General features: G+C 39.6%; 1 protein-coding gene across 11 annotated transcripts in view; it reads left to right on the forward strand.

The window, feature by feature from the left end:
• The window catches only part of PLAGL1 (PLAG1 like zinc finger 1), a 138,825-nt gene that overhangs the window by 114,244 nt on the left and 6,341 nt on the right, over window positions 1–18,240 (forward strand). For 9 of the 11 annotated variants that reach the window (XM_078155088.1, XM_078155089.1, XM_020972473.2 and 6 more), the window contains one exon: window positions 6,208–6,702. In XM_078155088.1, coding sequence (XP_078011214.1) covers window positions 6,551–6,702 — 152 coding nt within the window. In that variant the 5' untranslated portion in view covers window positions 6,208–6,550. The remainder of the gene's footprint in view (window positions 1–6,207; window positions 6,703–18,240) is intronic. The other 2 variants (XM_078155093.1, XM_078155094.1) reach the window with 2 other exon arrangements.

The following is an 18,240-nucleotide window of genomic DNA, read 5'->3' on the forward strand; positions in this document are numbered from 1 at the left end:
TCCCCAGTTGACGGGCATCCTCTCAATTTCCAATTCTTTGCCACCACAGAAAGAGCTGCTATTTATATTTTTGTACATGTGGGTCCTTTTCCCATTTGTATGATCTCTTTGGGATATAGCCCTAGAAGTGCTATTGCTGGGTGAAAGGGTATGCACGTTTTTATAGCCCTTTGGGCATAGTTCCAAATTGTTCTCCAAAATGGTTGAATCATTTCACAACTCCACCAACAATGCATTAGTGTTCCAATTTTCCCACATCTTCTCCAACATTGATCATTTTCTTGTTTTGTCATGTTGGCCAATCTGATAGGTGTGATGTGGTAACTCAGAGTTGTTTTGATTTGCATTTCTCTAATCAATATCACCATAGATGGCTTTAATTTCTTCATCTGAGAATTGCCTGTTCATATCCTTTGACCGTTTATCAATTGGGGAATGGCTTGTATTCTTATCAATTTGACTTAATTCTCTATATAATTTAGAAATGAGGCCCTTATCAGAGAGACTGGTTGTAAAAATTCTTTTCCAATTTTCTACCTTCCTCCTAATCGTAGATGATTTGCATTCTAAGAGGTCTTAAAAGAATCTAGAACTGCAGTTCTGCTCTGATGTATCTCTCCCTAACCACCTACTGTAGTTACACCACTGGTAGCTATGGAAAAAAATGACCTGGTCATTGTCTCCTCCCCCTTCTCAGCCTTGACTCAGATCCCTGGATCTTGTCTTTAAAAATAAAAGTCAGCTCCAGGTACTTGTTTTGTTCTTGCCATAATCTCCTTATCTCTATTCGCCTCCCTCTTGTCCCCCAGAGGAATCTGGTGTGATCAAAATAAGGCAGATGACAATCATCTTGTGTGGTCTACTGGCAGACCTCCATCACTTGCCCATTATTTTTAGTAACAAGGGGTTTGAAAACTATGTGTTGATATTTTAGGGAAAACATGCTATCTGCCAGAGTGACAAGTGTTAACATATTGCTTCGTTAGAGACAAGCATGTGTGGTGTGTCATTTCACAGAACAGACCCACAGCACCAGAATTATTCATCTGCCAGCATTCTGTCGTGACCTTTCGTCATTTTTCAGGTGGGGATACATGCACAATAGGAACACATGCAATTCAGCTGATTACAATTGACAGTGAATTTCATTGCTAGAAGTGGTGCTAATACGAGACTGGTCATTAGACTAGAAAGGAAACATGTTCTTTTGTGTGAAGAGTTCAGGCAGGTTAGAGTGTGCTGTATTAAGGACAAAGGAACTCTCTTCCCCACCTGATTCCAAAGGTTTTAAACCCAAACCATGGAAATTATGATTAATAAACATAGAACGTGATACTATCAAATACATGATACTATAGAAAATATGCTATATTGGGAGCACACTCTTTAAATAGAGCTTAGAGAAGACACAGTTCCCACCTGAGACATGATGGGCCACCAGTCCCCATGATGCTATTCTTTCTCCCCTCCCAAGCACCAGAATTTAGCTCACTGATGTCCCCTACTGGTCGCTAACTGACAGTACTTCTCCTATTTGGCTTGCCTGGGCTCTCCACCACCTGCTCTTCCTGGCTTCTTGAAAACAGCCCAGTGCCTTTCTTTTGGGATTTTTAAGGTTTTAATGCTATTTCTGGTGATACAGCTTATTATTTTTTTGGCTACATCAACTTTTGAAGACAACCTCTTCAATTATAGGTGGGTTGTGATTTGTGTCAGCAGAATTATAGATTCTGGAAGTATTGAAATATTATCACTAGGCACTGCAGAGAGTTTGGTAGGGTGGAGGGGTGGTGTCACTGGAACAAATCAAGGGGGAAAGTTACAAAATTTACATGTGATATTTTCAGTCCACCTAAGCATACTTTTAGGGAATTAGGCTATGCCATTTCTTTAGTTCCTCCTCCCTATGTCTGATTGTCTACTCTGCTGCTAGACTTTGTCCTCAGAGTTAGGACGGCCAGTAGTCAATGAATGGGCTAAGTGTTATCTTTCCCCATCTCTAGCTCGGGGACTATTTTTCAAAGCTGAAGGGCATTTACTCCCCTCACCCATATCTCTGGGTATAGATAGGAGTGATTGTGTTTTCTGGAGTTCAGTAGTTCTTTAAGCTCCATTGATTTGATTGGTAGGCTCTTAACCTGTTTTCTCATGTATAAATGAGGATAATACTTAAAGTACCTACCTCATGGCATTATTATAAGGATCAAAGGTGAGAATGCTTATCAAGTACTTTGTAAACCTTAAAGTGCTCTCTAAATGTCAGCCATTATTATTTATATCATTATTATCTCTAGTTACAACAATCTGATTAGACTGAGCCTACCTCAGTCTCATATAAGCAGTTTGGGGAGGACAGACTCACTGGGAGAAATGGAAAAATTAAGAAGAGAAGAGATTTGTGGAATAGAGGAAAAAAGAAACAGAAAACCTGTCTCTAACTTCTTAGGAAGTACATAAGTCACAAAATTACATGACTGCCCCTTTCTGTCTATTTGTTTCTACTCTGTTCTGTGCAGGATAAGAGGAAGACATAAGAGAGAAACCCTCTAGGGGAGCACCATATGATTGAGGACACCTTATTACTGATAATCAAATAATTATTCTTAATTGTCTCCTCACTTGTCCTAGTATCCTTCCCAATCTTGACCAGGCTCTTGCAAGTATCAAGCAAGGTCCCAAGAGATGCAGACCAGCAATATGGATTGCCATAATATTTCTTTTTTCTTCCAGAAAGATGATGATGTAGAAGTGAATGTGTGTTTTGGAGGCGGGTGATACATAAAATTGCGTTGTGTGACTCTATTGTATGTAGAACATACAACGCTCAGTTTGTACCATCAGACACTATCATCAGCATACACTTTGTCTTTTTTATGCCTTTTAGGATATGATATGTGACTGGGACTTCCTTCACTACCATAATACATTTCTATATTTTTAAAAATGTAAGCACATTTGTATCGTCTTCATGGTTATATATGCTAATGCATTGGCATAAATAATTTTTAGTTGTTTTTCAGTTATTGCCTAACTCTTTGTGACCCCATTTGGGGTTTTGTTGGCAGAGATACTGGAATGGTTTGCCATTTCCTTCTCTAGCTCATTTTACAGATGAGGAAATGGAAACAAATATGGTTAAGTGACTTGCCCAGAGTCACACAGCTAGTAAGTGTCTGAGGCTGGATTTGAAGGGCTGTTGTCCTTGAGCAACAAAAGCTGGAGAAAAGCAGATGATCCAGAGATTATAGCCATCATGCTATGGAGAAGGAAAGGAACTATGATGTACCAGCAATGTTGTCTTAAAGGCCAGCATTTAGGGGAAAGCTGCGAACCATGAAGAAGCGAGAGGAGACAGAAGAGCTAAGCAAGAACAGTGCAGGGAAGAAAGAAGAAAGCAGTGAGAAGTAAACATTCTGGCAGCAGACAATAGGGACATTCATGAAGAGTGAAAAGACAGAGCAGTTTTGCAATCTATGGGGACAAAGGTTATGAAGCAGGGCAGGAAATGTACAAATACTGTAACTGTGCTTCCCAAAAGAATCCTTGAAGGTGTTACGTGTCACACTGAAGATATACCAGCGAAGTAATAACAGCAATTTACATTTGTGTAACACTTTTAACCAATGAAACCACCTTTGGTTAACAGTGCAATTTCCTCATAGCAAACCCATGAGATTGCTAGTGCAAATATCCTGTCCATTTTGCTAATAAAGAAATTATTATCAATAATAAAAGCTTACATCGATATAGTACTTTAAGGCTCACAAAATGCTTTAAATACATTATTTAATTGTGAGGTAGGTGTTATTATTATCTCAGATTTACATATGAGGAAACTATGTTTGGAAGACATTGTGAAGTACCAAGTGAATATCAGGGCTAAGACCAAAATGTAGATCTGTTGATTACTAGACTAATCAATGCTCATTCCTCTCTATACCAGGTCATTCTTAACTTGAGATGCATGAACTTTTTTTTTTATATTTTGATAACTGTATTTCAGTGTATTGGGTTTTCTTTGTTATCCTATGTTATGTTATTCATCTTATTCATTTAAAAATATTATTCCAAGAAAGGTTCTGTAGGCTTTCACCAGTTTGCTGGAAGTGTTCATGGCACAGAAAAGATTAAGAACCCTATACCACACTGTTTGTGCTCCAGGGTGTTAGCAGTCAGGGTGGGGAGAGTTGTGGGGTAGGAGGGCATCTGTGATCTAAAATATTTTATCTTCAGTTATGACTGAGGTGTGCATCACAATGATTAATGCTAATGATGACAATCTCAAGCCATCAAGAAAAGGTTCAGCATATGTTAAAATGTAAAAGTTTTGGCATTTGAAAGGGTTAACTTCTGGCTGTTAGATGCCCAGAACAACCAATTGCGCAAGGATTCTATATAGCTAAGCTTGCTACTTAGCAGCACCAACTCCTTCAGACATTTACACTACTTCTCTTTGAATAAGGACTGTTTTTCTTGCTGATGCAAGCTGAGAGTTTTTTTTTTCTAGATCACCACTTTACCTTTTGAAATGAATTCTAGTAATAATTCCTTTTACTCACACTAACTAGCGTTCAGGTGTGAGATGATGAGGGCCTGCAAGAGAGTGGTGATGGTGTCAGAGTAGAGGAGGCATATTTGAGAGATGCTGCATAGGTAGAATTGACAGGCCATAGCAACAGATTGGATATGAGGGGAAAGAGATAGTGAGGAGTTGAGGATGACTCCGAGGTAAAGAGCCTGAGGGACTAGGAGGATGGTGATGTCCTCTATAGTTATAGGGAAGGTAGTGGAGAGGAGGGTTTAGGGGGAGAGGTAATGAGTTTGGTTTTGGACATGTTGAATTTAAGATGAGTACTGGACATCCAGTTTGAGATACCTGAAAGGCAGTTAGAAATGTCTGAATAAAAAAGCATGGTTTGGTATTGTGAGGGACAGGGAGAGGATAGAAAGACAGATTGTGCTCAGATAAAGGAATTTCAGAGTTCATGATCCTGGAGGAAATGTATTTGCAGAAGATGGTAAGATCATGGCCATCTTTGGGTATGGCTGAGGTTGAGTAAGGAGCAAGTCACGTGAAATGAGTAAATTGAGGAACTGTAAGGGCAGTTTAAGGGAGTATCAATTTGTATGTTGAAGGCCCCTAGTATGAAAGACAGGAATTGAGGAAGAAGGAAAGACTGTGAGCCAGGCCCTAAACTAAACCTGGGCTTCAAGAAGATTAATCTGGTGGTTGTATGCCTAGTGGACTAGAGTTGGGAGAGACTGCCATTCGTGGATAGGGGTAAGGAAAACTTAGGTTCAAATTCCACTATTGACATTTCCTATTTGAGTGACCATAAGTGTCACCTAACATCTCCCGACCTGTTTTCTCATCTGTAAAACAAGGTAATAATACCTATAGAATCTAGTTCAGAGATTGTTATGAGGCTCAAATGGAATCACATATGTACTTTGCTAACTCTAATGCTCCTATATAAATTCCAATGATACAATTGTAAATTGTCATTATGAGAATACCTACAAGCCTATAATCAGCCTTGGCTAATATCTAAGCCCTTTGTTTCTATTCTATTAATAACTCATCTTCACACCAATTCATTGCAACCCAATACACAAAGAATAGTTATAGTCAGCTAAAATATTGCTCTCACCAGTCTTACTGCCCAGTAATCATGTAACCAAATAAGTTGAGGTGAATACAAATGTACTCTTATCCCAATGTCTCCTGGAAGTTTAAACAGGTGTGCTAAACAGTTTATATAGCAATCCCGATGTAAGGAGAGGGACATCCCAATTTTGAATAAGCAAGGCTGATTTTGCTTATGAATGAGAAAAATACACATGTACACTGGATGGTGGTAGTGGTGTTTTTGCCTGTTTTCTCTCTTTAATCCAGTCAGCTGAGCTGAATGCTGAACCGAAAGCAGAGTTCTTTGTGTACAGGGTCATATTTATAGGAAAAGCTGTAGTTTTTAAAAAGGAGTCTGAGCTTTTTGTCTTAGCCACCCTCTTTACCCTGGTGAGTATGCTTGTGACTTCTCTGGTGAGAGTCAGACCATGGCATGATCCTTCAATGGAAATAGGAAAGTATTTTTACATCCCTTAGAGGTTTCACTTCTCTTTCTAGGTATTTGATCATAAGCTGATGGAGAAAAAAATATTTTTGAAGTAGCTAATGCAAAGGAACTGTTTCTCTTCTCTCTACAGATAAAATCTGGTGATACTTGGAAATGCTCCAGCTGTAGTGATGAGTTTAGCAATTTTGCACCATGGGAATCTCACCTGTGCCTCAGTAAACACAGACTATCAGCTACCAGCTAGAGATTGCCTAAGAAGCTGGGACTTGGAAGACTAAAAAAGCAAAGCAAAAGAATCATAGAGGTACAAAACTAGGCAAAAATTATTTGCCTAGAACCTTGGTGCCATCTCTTTTGGCCTCAAGCTTGTATAGCTTCTGCGGTTTAGTTAGTGTGTATACCTTCCACTTGTGCCTAAATGGGACAACAACCCAGCAGCCAGACTGAAGACGAAGGGGTGAGAAGCAAAGTCCATGGCAACTTATCCTTGCCAATTATGTGGGAAGATACTCCTTACCCTGGAAAAATTCACTATCCACACTTACTCCCACACAGGGGAACGTCCTTACAAGTGTTTGCAACAAGGCTGTGCAAAAGGATTCATTTCCAAATATAAGCTCATCAGGTAAGAAATCACTGGGGGTTGGGGGGTCAGGGGGTCAGGGGCAGCAATGCTGAACTAACCTTAAGTGAATGACATTGGTGTAGGAGCTCTTTTTTTTTTTGCACTTAATAGTACTTTTTCCCAGTTACATGTAAAGATAGTTTTCAGCATTCTTTTTTTGTAAGATTCTGATTTCCAGATTTTTCTCCTTCCTTCCCTCCCTTCCCGCCCCTCCCCCCCACAAGACAGCAAGCAATCTGATGTAGGTTAGACATGTACAATCATATTAAATGTATTTCCATGTTAGCCATGTTGTGAAAGAAGAATCAGAACAAAAGGGAAAAACCACAAGAAAGAAAAAACAAAAAAAATGAAAATAGTTTGCTTCAATCTGTATTCAGACTCTATAGTTCTTTCTCTAGATGTGGTTAGCATTTTCCATCACAAGTCTTTTGGAATTGTCTTGGATCTTATTGTCTTATTGCTGAGAAGAGCTAAGTCTGTCATAGTTGATCATCACCCAGTTTTGCTGTTACTGTATACAATATTCTTCTGGTTCTGCTTACTTCACTCAGTATCAGTTCATGTAAGTCTTTCCAGGTTTTTCTGAAATCCATCTGCTCATCATCTCTTATAGAACAATAGTATTCCATTACATTCATATACCACAACTTGTTCAGCCATTTCCCAGTTGATGGGCATCTCCTTAATTTCCAGTTCTTTGCCACCACGAAAAGAGCTGCTATAAATATTTTTGTACATGTGGGTCCTTTCCCTTTTTTTTTATGATCTTTTTGGGATGCAGACCTAGAAATGGTATTGCTGGGTCAAAGGGTATACACAGTTTTATAGCCCTTTAGGCATAGTTCCAAATTGCTCTCCAGAATGGTTGGATGTTTACAACTTCACCAACGATGCATTAGTGTTCCAATTTTCCCATATCTCCTCCAACATTTGTCATTTTCCTTTTCTTTCTTATCAGCCAATCTGATAGGCATGAGGTGGTACCTCAGAGTTGTTTTAATTTGTATTTCTCTAATCAGTAGTGATTTAGAACATTTTTTTTCATATGACTATAGCTTTAATTTATCTGAAAACTGCCTGTTCATATCCTTTGACTATTTACCAATTGAGAAATGACTTGCATTCTTATAAATTTCAGTGTTCTCTATATATTTTAGAAATGAGGCTTTTATCAAAAATATTGGCTGTAAAAATTGTTTCCCAGCTTTCTGCTTTTCTCCTAATTTTGGTTGCATTGTTTTTGTTTGTGCAAAACTTTTTAAATTTAATGTAATCGAAATTATCCATAGGAGATTTCTTTTGAGGACCCCACATGTCAAGGGGAGGGGGTTCAGTCAAGATGGAGAGCCTCTAAGAGTGTTATTGGCAATAGCATCTCTGATGTACTGGCATATGTCAGTATGCAGAAGAAGAGACTGACTTTTTGGAAAAGACAGTCCCAAAAGGCAGTGAGGACATGCTTTCATCTTCCTTTCCTGCCATGTTAGAAGAGAAGCTTGCTGCATTTTGTATGCAGTGCTTGCTTTGGTGGGTTCTTCAGTTTGTAGCAACTCCACTGGTGATTGATTCACATATTTCATGTGTGTGTGATGTCATGTTACCTTAGAAGATAAACTTTATGGAGGGACATTACTCTTCATAATAAATTTTCAAATTTATTTCATTGCTGCCTTTTTGGTTTTTTTAGCTACTATCACTTTTTAGTATCTTCTCCCTTCCCCAACAGAACTCTTCTTTATAGCAAAGGAAAACAGTAATGCAAAATCATCTGACACAGTGTCCACATCTGACAGTGTATGCCACATTCCACACATGGAGTTCCTCATGTCTTTACATAAGGAAATGTATTATGTCATTGGACTTTGGAACCAAGATTGGCCATTGCACTTATTCTGAATTCTGGTGTCTTCTTAAAAAGTTATTTATTTTTAACATTCTTTTTAAAAAAAAAACCATTTTTTTGAGTTCCAAATTCTCTTTCTCCTTCCACTCTCTCCCCCACCCATTGAGAAGGCAAGCAGTATATCAATTATACATGCAAAATCATGCAGGACATTGAGCTCTTTTCTTGGTTCTGGAATTCTTTATATTTGTTATTTCTTATGGTGCAATAAAATTCTATTATATTCACATATTATAGTTTCTTCAGCCATTATCCAGTTGTTGAGTCCTACTTCATTTCTGTTTTTTTCTGTTACAGAAAGTGCTGCTTTCCAGTTCAATTCAGCAAGGGTTTATTATATACCAGGTGCTAGATGCTGTGGGTACAAAGACAAAGATGAAATAGTCCCTTCCCTCAAGGAGCTTATATTCTATTCAAGGAGAAAGCATGTACATAGAAAATGAATAAAATCAATACAAAGTAATTTCTAAGCGGCACACATCCCTATAAACCAATTAGCAAGTATTTATTGAGTATTCCTACAAGCTTAGGACTATGGGTAACACAAAAGTGTATCACATGATTTCTGCCTTTAAGTCACTGGGGAGAAAAGAAATAATACACAATAAAACTAATGGTAGCTAAAGGTACATCTTAACATGTCCAAAACTGAACTCGTTATCTTTCTCCCAGTCCCTCCATGCTTCTGAATTTCCCTGTTACTGTCTGTGTCACCACCATCCTCCCAGTCATCCAGGTTAACCACCTAGGATGCCATGTATGACTCCTCACTCTGTCTCATCCTCTTCCTACCCAATATCTTTGTAATATCTCTCATATATGCCACCTTCTCGACTGTGCTACTGCCACCCACCTGGTATAGGCTGTCATCACCATCTCATAACTTGAACTGTTGCTGTAGCTTTTTGGTTGGTCTCACTGCCTCAATGATCTCCCCGTTCCATTACTTCCACCCAGCTGTCAAATCAGTCTTCCTTAAGCATAGGTCAGACCCATTTTATCTCTACCCCTACTTCCATTCAGTTAATTCTAGTGGCTCCTTGTCACCTCCAGGATCAACTAGGAAATCCTCTGTTTGATAGTCAAAGCACTTCATAACTTGACCCTCTCCCACCTCTTCAGTTCTTCTTGCAGCTTCTTGCTCTCAAGAGTAAGAGTCTTGAGACAAGTCTTTTCTTTGTATCACCAGCACTTAGCACAATACCTGGCACACATTTTGGTGTTCAGTTGTTTTCAGTCATATCTGACTCTTCATGACCCCATTGGGGGTTTTCTTGGCAAAGATACTGGAGTAGTCTCCAGTTCATTTAATAGATGAGGAAGCTGGGGCAGACACAGTTAAGTGACTTGCCCAGGATCACACAGCCAGTAAGTGTCTCATGCCAGAGTTGAATTCAGGAAGATGAATCTTCCTGACTCTAGTCCCGGTGCTCTATCCACTGTGCCACCTAGCTGCTCATTTTGGCACACAGTAGGCACTTAATAAATGTTGATTAATTGGATGAATATGATAATCTGCGAATGCTATAATGAATGACATAGCCAATATGTTCATATTACATAGCATTGTAATGCACAGATATGAAACACCTATGATGCCCACAATTTTCACAGCAGCACAGTATTATCTCTCAGGGCATTTGTTATTGTTCCTGAAATGATCAAGATATGCTTAATTTAATTCAGAATTTGCAACAGATGAATTTGGATAATCTGGATTCTGAAGCTAATAATAATTAACATGAAGATAGAATTTTAAGTTCTGCAAGAAAAAAGGTATCTTCTCTCATTTAATCTTCACAACAACCTGTTATTGTCTCCGTTTTACAGATGAAGGAACTTGAATCCTTAGGTGGCTTAAGTATAAGGTAGCTTAAGTGACTTGCCCAAGGTTACTGAGGCTGTAAATGTTAGAGGTGCGATTTGAACCTAGGTCTTCTAATCCCAGAGTCAGTATAGGAAGGCAGTAGTGTGCATTTTGCCATGGTCAGGTAACATTTGGAGCATTGTATCAGTTCTAAGCATAACATTTTAGAAGGAGTACAGTGTGGTGTAGTGCATACAGAGCTACTACTTCACAATCAAAAAGACCTAGATTCAAATCCTGAGTCTGATACATCTGTGTGACCAGTCTAACCTCTCAGTTCCCCAAATGATTCTCACAGATTAAAAGTTGCAGAACGGTTACTGATCACTATTAGTAAAGGGATTTTCCTAACTGGGAGCTTCCCCTACAAATAAAATCACAGATCTGGATCAGTTCTTTTTTTTTTTTTTAAACAAACCACAGCATGTCAGGAGAGGGAAGCTAGGGTGATGGGAGTACTGGTGACCATGCTATATGGGGATTAGGTGAAGGACCTTTTGATGTGTAGCCTGGGGCAGGAAAGTCTTGGTGTAGAGGACATAGTAGCTGTCTTCAAGTATCTCAAGGATTGTCATGTCAAAAAAGCATTACACTGATTCTGCTTGGCCAAAATAATAATGATGATAATAATAATAATAATAATAATAATAATAATAATAACAACAATAACTAGCATTTATGTAGGGCTTACTATGTGCCAGGCACTCTGTTAAGTACTTTACAAATATTATCTCATTTGATCCTCACAACAATCCTGAGAGGTAGATGCTATTATTATCCCCATTTTGCAGTTGAGGAAACTTAGGCTAGCAGAGGCCTAGGGCCACACAAATAATAACGGTTGGAAATTGGATTTGAACACAGGTCTTCCTGACTCTAAGCCCAGCACTCTATCCACTGTGCCAGATATAAAAGTAAGACTGGTAAGTAGAAGTTTCTGAGAGGCAGATATAAAGGAAAGTTAATTAACATTTAAAACTGCCCACAAGTAAGTTAGCTATCTTAGGAGAGAGATACGAGTTCCCCATCACTGGAAATATCCAGTGACTGGGAATGTTGTGGCAAGAATTAATGTTCAGATACTGATCAGGATTTGAAGCCTGTGAAGGTCCCTCCCAACTCTGAGAATCTGTGATCAATGATCCAGCAGGATAGAAAAGCTACAAAGAGAATAGAATATTCTATTTTGTCTTCTCAATAATATTGAAATCTAATGGTGAAGACAGAAAGCAAGATATAATAATGATATATGTAGCCCTGGGTTTAGTGCCAAGGATAGAGAACCCAGGAAAGCCCATATAGTGTAATCCCTCTCCTCTATCCCCTTTTTGCCCTTGGCTAGAGTGATTGCTAAAATACCTGTCTCTGCTTTCTCTCCCCATTCATACCTCTCCCCACTCCTCACCACACATTGTTTAAGAATAATTCAGATTCAGGTTAAAGTCTCTTTCTCTAGTCTTTATTTCTCCTGCTGCTAACTTTGGGTCTCTTTAGAAACTGGTCATGGCCAGCAATATGGGTTGGTAAGTTGCTTTTTTGGGGGGAGAGGTGTCTGTGAAAATTCATGGTTGGATTACTGTGCCTCCACCTGATTCTGGCTTCCTCTTTGAACAGAGTTCTATAATGCTCCAGTCCCCCTCTAGCTCTCTCCCTCCTGCATGCTCCCCAAATTGTCATGTACCCTAGGTTTGCATGCTAAATTAGTTTTATGTTAATAGGGAGAACAATTTAGAACAGAAAAGGAGGAGCAGGTGTGTGTGTGTGGGGTGGTGGTGGAGAAACTGATCAGCACAGACAGAAAATGTATATAGCAGATAGTGAATTTCTTACTACAGAGAGCGGAAAGAGGCTTCTTGCCTAGATGCTGGGGAAGGGAGGGGAACACACATTTATTAAGTCCCTGCCACGCATCGGACGCTGTGCTAAGTGCTTTATAAACATCTCATTTGATCCTCACCATACACCCTAGGAAGTAAGTGCTATTATAATCTCCATTTTAAAGTTGGGGAAACTGAGGTGAACAGATTAAGTAACTTGCCCAGGGTCACACAGCTAATAAGTATCTGAGGCAGGATTTGAAATGAGGTCTGACTGTAGGTCCAGTGTGCTACTACTGTGTCACCTAGCTGAGGGGGCCTTTAATCAGTGCCTTCCCCCATGGTGGCAGAGGGAGAACATGTCTGAGGGGCCTATCTCACTCAAACTGGATTGAATTCATAGCACAGTGTCCACACCATGCCTCCCCAAGTAGTGATTGTTAGAGCCTTTTGGGTGGCAAGCACTGGGTTGGAAATAAATTGTGGATAGCAGTGCTACCCCTACATGTCCCTCAAGTTGCAGAATGTGTCTGCCCCTTTCACATTTTGCACCTTTCCTTTTCATCTTCCACCTTCTTCTTACCAGAACTCTTCACAAACCAATTCTCATCCCCTATACCCACAGCCTCCCAGAGTTTGTCTACATTCTGGGAATTCTTGAGACTGAAAAACAGGGCTACATTCATAATCCTTTACTGTTCATGAAATGTTTTCTTGGTTCCCTATGTCTATACTGGAGAACATAAGATTGTTTTAAAATGGCAGTAACCTATAAATACTTTATATTAAAATGTATTTTTACTTATATTGCAATATAGATGCTTCTAATTTAACCCCTTACTTATTGAGAATACCTTAAACTGTCTACTCAGCACCCTGTAGCATCTGTGCTGTATAGGTTTTAAAAGCCTCCTACTTATCCAGAAAAGGTTAGGGTAAATAGAATGGTAAATTGTCGTATCAGAGAACTTAATTAAAATATTAATATTACTTGAAAGCAGTATTGGCCATAGATGAGATGCAAATATGGAAAATAAAATTTTGGATAAATTATGTGACAGAAAGACGTAGACATCTGCAATTCTAAAGATATACACAAATGATGGATGTTTGAGAAAGAGAGTAGAGATGTAAGGTTACCGGAATGCTAGTAAGACTTAATGGAAGGAGGTTTCTTAAGCAGAATTTAGAAAGAGGAGAGGGATGTGGTTTGGTGGAGAAGAGTGGGAAGCCTGTTCTGGCCAAGGGAAATGACATGTTCGATTTAGTACTTGAAGTAGAGAAAGGAAAAAAACAGGAACCTGGATAGTTTAAGCAAGAATTGCTGTCTCCTCTCACAACTACCCAAATTCCTTTAGTGTCCCATGCCCTAAATCCTGTGCTAAAGAGGTTAGGGGAAAAACAAAAGAAATTGTGAGGGGAAAATGTTCTGTAAAACAGCGACAGTATGGTTACAGGCTTTCAAAAGGATGGAATGTCATCCTACCTCCTTCCTTGTCTTCACTGTAACATAAGCTGTGTTTGATGGTTTAAAGGTAAGAGGAGAAACGATAAATAGACTTGCCTAACTAGAGAAGAGAATACAGTCTGAAATGTAGCAAGAGATGCAAACAGACCAGAACCTGAAGAGTTTGTAGCAACTTGTGGTGAGGGGAAGAGGAGAATTTGAGATAGTTGGTAGAAAATCCTGAAGCCCATGGTTAAGAATTTTAACTTGATGAAAGAGCTCATTGGGATCCACAGAAGCATTTCAAGGTGTGTGACATGATAAAGTAAAAAATGATTCTTGAAAAAAGGGGTTCTTAACTGTTGGGTGCAAGATAGATTGGAATGGCAAATATAGGAGCAAATAAGTAAATTGGTAGAGTGATCCAGCTGTGAGGTTGTAAACGCTGGATTAAGATGCTCTGGATCACTTTACCAATCATATTTTTCATTAAGAAAAAAGTGCCTGGCCTTGGGACTTGTTAATATGCTAGAGAGGATGTGGTGGTAGCAAGAATAAGGAAGAGAGAAATATGTTAAAAGATTATAATGAGTCTTTAGAATAGGGAAAGTACTGGAGATTTTACTATACTAAAGGAAATGGAGAAAGAAAATATATTAAGCTGTACCTTCAGTATGTTTTAAGTAGTACTTGTATATTCTTCCAAAAATATTTTTCTCATAAATAAAATGAATGACAGTCAGGTCTCAACTTTCTTCATGCCTTTTGACCCCTTGATAACAGGTACATGCCCAAAGAAGGTTAAAGGCAGAGAGAGAGAGAGAGAGAGAGAGAGGGAACAAGAACTACACTTTTTATAGTAGTGAAGATCTGGAAGGTTTAGAATTAGGCATGCATTTTCAGACTTGGCTGATATGGTGATTTGTCTTGCTTAACAATACATTTTTGCTATGAGAGAATTCTCTTGGGATGGGAAGAGGAAATCATTGGGAAGTGCTAGCAATGTTAAAAACAATACCAATAAAACATTTTAAAAAGAGGTCAGGGCACATGAATGTAATAGAACATTACTGTGCTATAAGAAATTATGGTATGATGAATACAGAGAAGCGTGAGAACTGACGCAGAATGAAGTAAGCAGAGCCAAGAAAAGAATATACACAATGACTACAACCATTTAAATGGAAAGGACCACCAAAAAAAAATCAAAAGTGAATGTAAATTTATAAAGAACAAGTGCAAGAAAGAGTTGAGGATGTCACTGATGTTGGAACCTGGTGATTGAGAGAATGATGATGACCTAGGCAGTAATAGAGAAGTTGGGAAGAGGAAAGGGTTGGGGGGAGAAAGCTAATAAGTTCTGTTTTGGACATGTTGAGTGAGGTGCCTATAGAATAACAAAATGTCCAAGAACTAATTTGTGATGCATGGCTGTGGCTCGAGAGAGACTGGAGCTGAGTATATAGATCTGAGACTCATCAGAATGAAAGTGATAATTAAACTTATGGTTTCTATGAATGTAGAGTGAAAAGAGTTGGTGGTTGTCCTTTGTTCTCATAGAGAACCAAAATGACATCACTGTGTTAAGGGTCAAGTTACAGTGTGTCTGACTGTGGCTGATCAGATCAATACGAGCTTGGAATGCTCTACCACAGGTCGGGTACAAATAGTCCATGTGAACATTTGGAGTTGATTCTCTAAATTTGCACATCTCATGTTTCTTTTGAGCAGCTTCAATTCTGCTTTTCTCATAGAGCACAGCACCTTCTTTGTTGAGGGCATGCCATGCTGGGCAGTCATGTGCCACTGTCTCCCATTAACAGAGACCTGGAGAGTGTCTTTGTATCTCTTCTGACCACCATGTGAGCACTTGCTTTGTGTTAGTTCTCTGTAAAATAGTCTTTTAGGCAAAAGAGTAGAGGGCCCAGGACAGATCCTTACGAGTACCCATAGTTACGATGTGTAACATGGATTATGACCCGTCAAAGGACACTGGAGTGCTCAGACAGGTGAAATAGGACAAACTGAGGACTGTAATGAAAATCCAGAGAGGAGAGAATATTAAAGAAAGGGTGGGCAATAGTGTTAAATGCTGTAGAGAAGTAAAAAAAGGTAAAGATTGAGAAAAGACCATCAGATTTGGCAAAGAACAGAGATAACTTTGGAGAGAGCAATTTCATTTGAGTGATGAATTTGGAGGTTGGATTGCAAAGGGTTGAGGTGAGAATGAAGGCAGAGAAAGGAAGGGCAATAAAGTATACACAGCTTTTCCCAGAAGTATGATTAAAGGCAGGAGAGCTATAAAACATTAGGTTATGGGTATGGTAGAGTCAAGAGAGGATTTTTGAAGGATGAAGAGTACTTAGGTACAGGCAGTAGGGAAGGAATGAGTAAAAGCTAGCTAGAGAGAGTGCAGCTGGAGAGCACCATTTTACACGGATAGTTGGTAGTTTTCAGGAAAGAGACCATTCAGCTTTGTGGGCAGACTCCTTTGAGCACACCCAGATCACTGAATCTCTTCAAGATGCACCAATAAGCTAGGAAGCTTCTGAGCCCAAACTGTGCTTTATAGGAAGCTCTGCTGCTGAGGCTTTCTCACTGGTTGTGGGAAACTTAGCATTCTGCCCTTGTACCTCTTGGATTTCATGACACCTTCATAACACAGTTCCTACCTAAAAACATAGGGATGGTCATGTGGCTTATTGTTGAACTGCAGCCAGCATTTGAAGACCTACTGTCACCTGAAATTGGAAATTGGCATGCTTGGCAAGCTGCTCTTTGAGAGAAGAGGCTTACCTGTTCATGGATTACTCAGGATCTTTCAGAAGCCTGAGACACAGTCTTCAGTGAAATGAAGCAGCCCTGATGGGCCAGTTCAGAGAGGGACTTCATGATGCTCTTCAAGATGCGTTAAGGTGGAAGTGACTTCATCTCTGTTAACCCTCACACAGCAATTGATCAATAAACGTTTATTCAGCATGCACTTGGGGCAGCTGTAGGTAGTACAGTGGATAGAGTGCTAGGCTTGGAGTCAGGAAGGCCTGAGTTCAAATCCAGCCTCAGAAACGTCTGAGCTGTGTGACCTTGGACAAATCACTTAAGCTGTCTTTGCCACTGGAGAAGGAAATGGCAAACTGTTTCAGTATCTCTGCCAAGAAAACCTTGGACAGAGATTCACAAGGTCAAGAAGACACGCTTGAAACTATTGAAGAACAAAGCACTTACTATGATAAGTTCAGTTTTGGACATGTTGGAGTTTCATGTGTCTATTAGACAGCCAGTTTGAGATTTCTGAATGGCCATTGCAGATGTGTGGTTAGAAGTCTGCAGAGATTGAGACAGGATAGGTATACGAGAATGATCAGCATAAAGGGGGTAATTAAATCCTGGGGAGCTGATGAGATCACCAACTGAACTAATGTAGAGGGAGAAGAGAAGTGTGCCCAGGACAGAACTCTGAGGGACATCTAATGAAAGAGAGCATCATCTGGATGAGATTTCATCAAAGGAGACAGAAATAGTGGTCACGTAGATAGAGGAGAGCAGCAGGGGCAGAAGTGTGAACATATTCCACAAAGCTTGAAAAACTCCAGCTGGGTTCCCTTTATAAATACGTTTTATGACTATTTCTATTTCTATACTGTGAGCAATACAGCCATTATCAGATGAGATACCCTACCAGCAGCCATAGAGTTGGGGACAAGAAATCTTTAAAAGGCAGGATGTCTCAGTCAGCGATCCTACCTATATGTTATAGAGGATTTCTGTATAGAACTGGAGGTAGATTTAAGTGAACTTTCTGCCTGCTTCCAACTCTTAGATCTTCCTCCCATCCAGCATGGAAAGAAAGGCCAGAATTTTCTGATCACTGAATCCTCTGACACAAAGTTCTAGTGTATTTTGAAGTACTGAAATGTCACGGGACTCTCATTGGGAGGGAATAGTTCCCCAAAGCTTCTTCCATGATGTTTAAGACTTGATAGATACTTGTTTTAATCTAGTCAGTTGTCTCATGACACTAGACCAGTTAGCAGCCACCGGGAAACCTTGATTGTAGGCCATACCATCTTCACTCTTTTTCTAGTGATCTTCAGGATATGGGGATATATTCATGGTCTGCTCATAAAATAGAACACCTGGCAGATCTGTTCTATGTCCCAGTATTTTACTGGAAACTGCCAGGATACCATACAAACAGCTACTATGCCTTATCACCAGTGGACACTTTTGAGCTGCCTCCCGCTTCAGTACCAGGGCTTTGCTGACGTGTTCTGTACCAGGAAAAAAGAGTTCTTGCCTCTACACCTGTGCCCACAATTCTGTCATTGAATTGGTACCACTGTCCCTGATCAAAGCAGAACAGGAAAACTCTTTGGTCCAAACCAAGACCGTGGCTCTTTGGCAGTATTTGGTGACCGACCTACAGTGAGATTCATCTGAAGAAAGAAAAGAACAGGAAACACTGGCTGTGCCATAATTCCTGAGCCCTGACCAAAATCCT

The sequence above is a fragment of the Phascolarctos cinereus genome, unplaced genomic scaffold (genome assembly GCF_003287225.1).
Source record: "Phascolarctos cinereus isolate Bilbo 61053 unplaced genomic scaffold, phaCin_HiC Scaffold_5;HRSCAF=322, whole genome shotgun sequence".
NCBI classification, from domain to species: Eukaryota; Metazoa; Chordata; class Mammalia; order Diprotodontia; family Phascolarctidae; genus Phascolarctos; species Phascolarctos cinereus.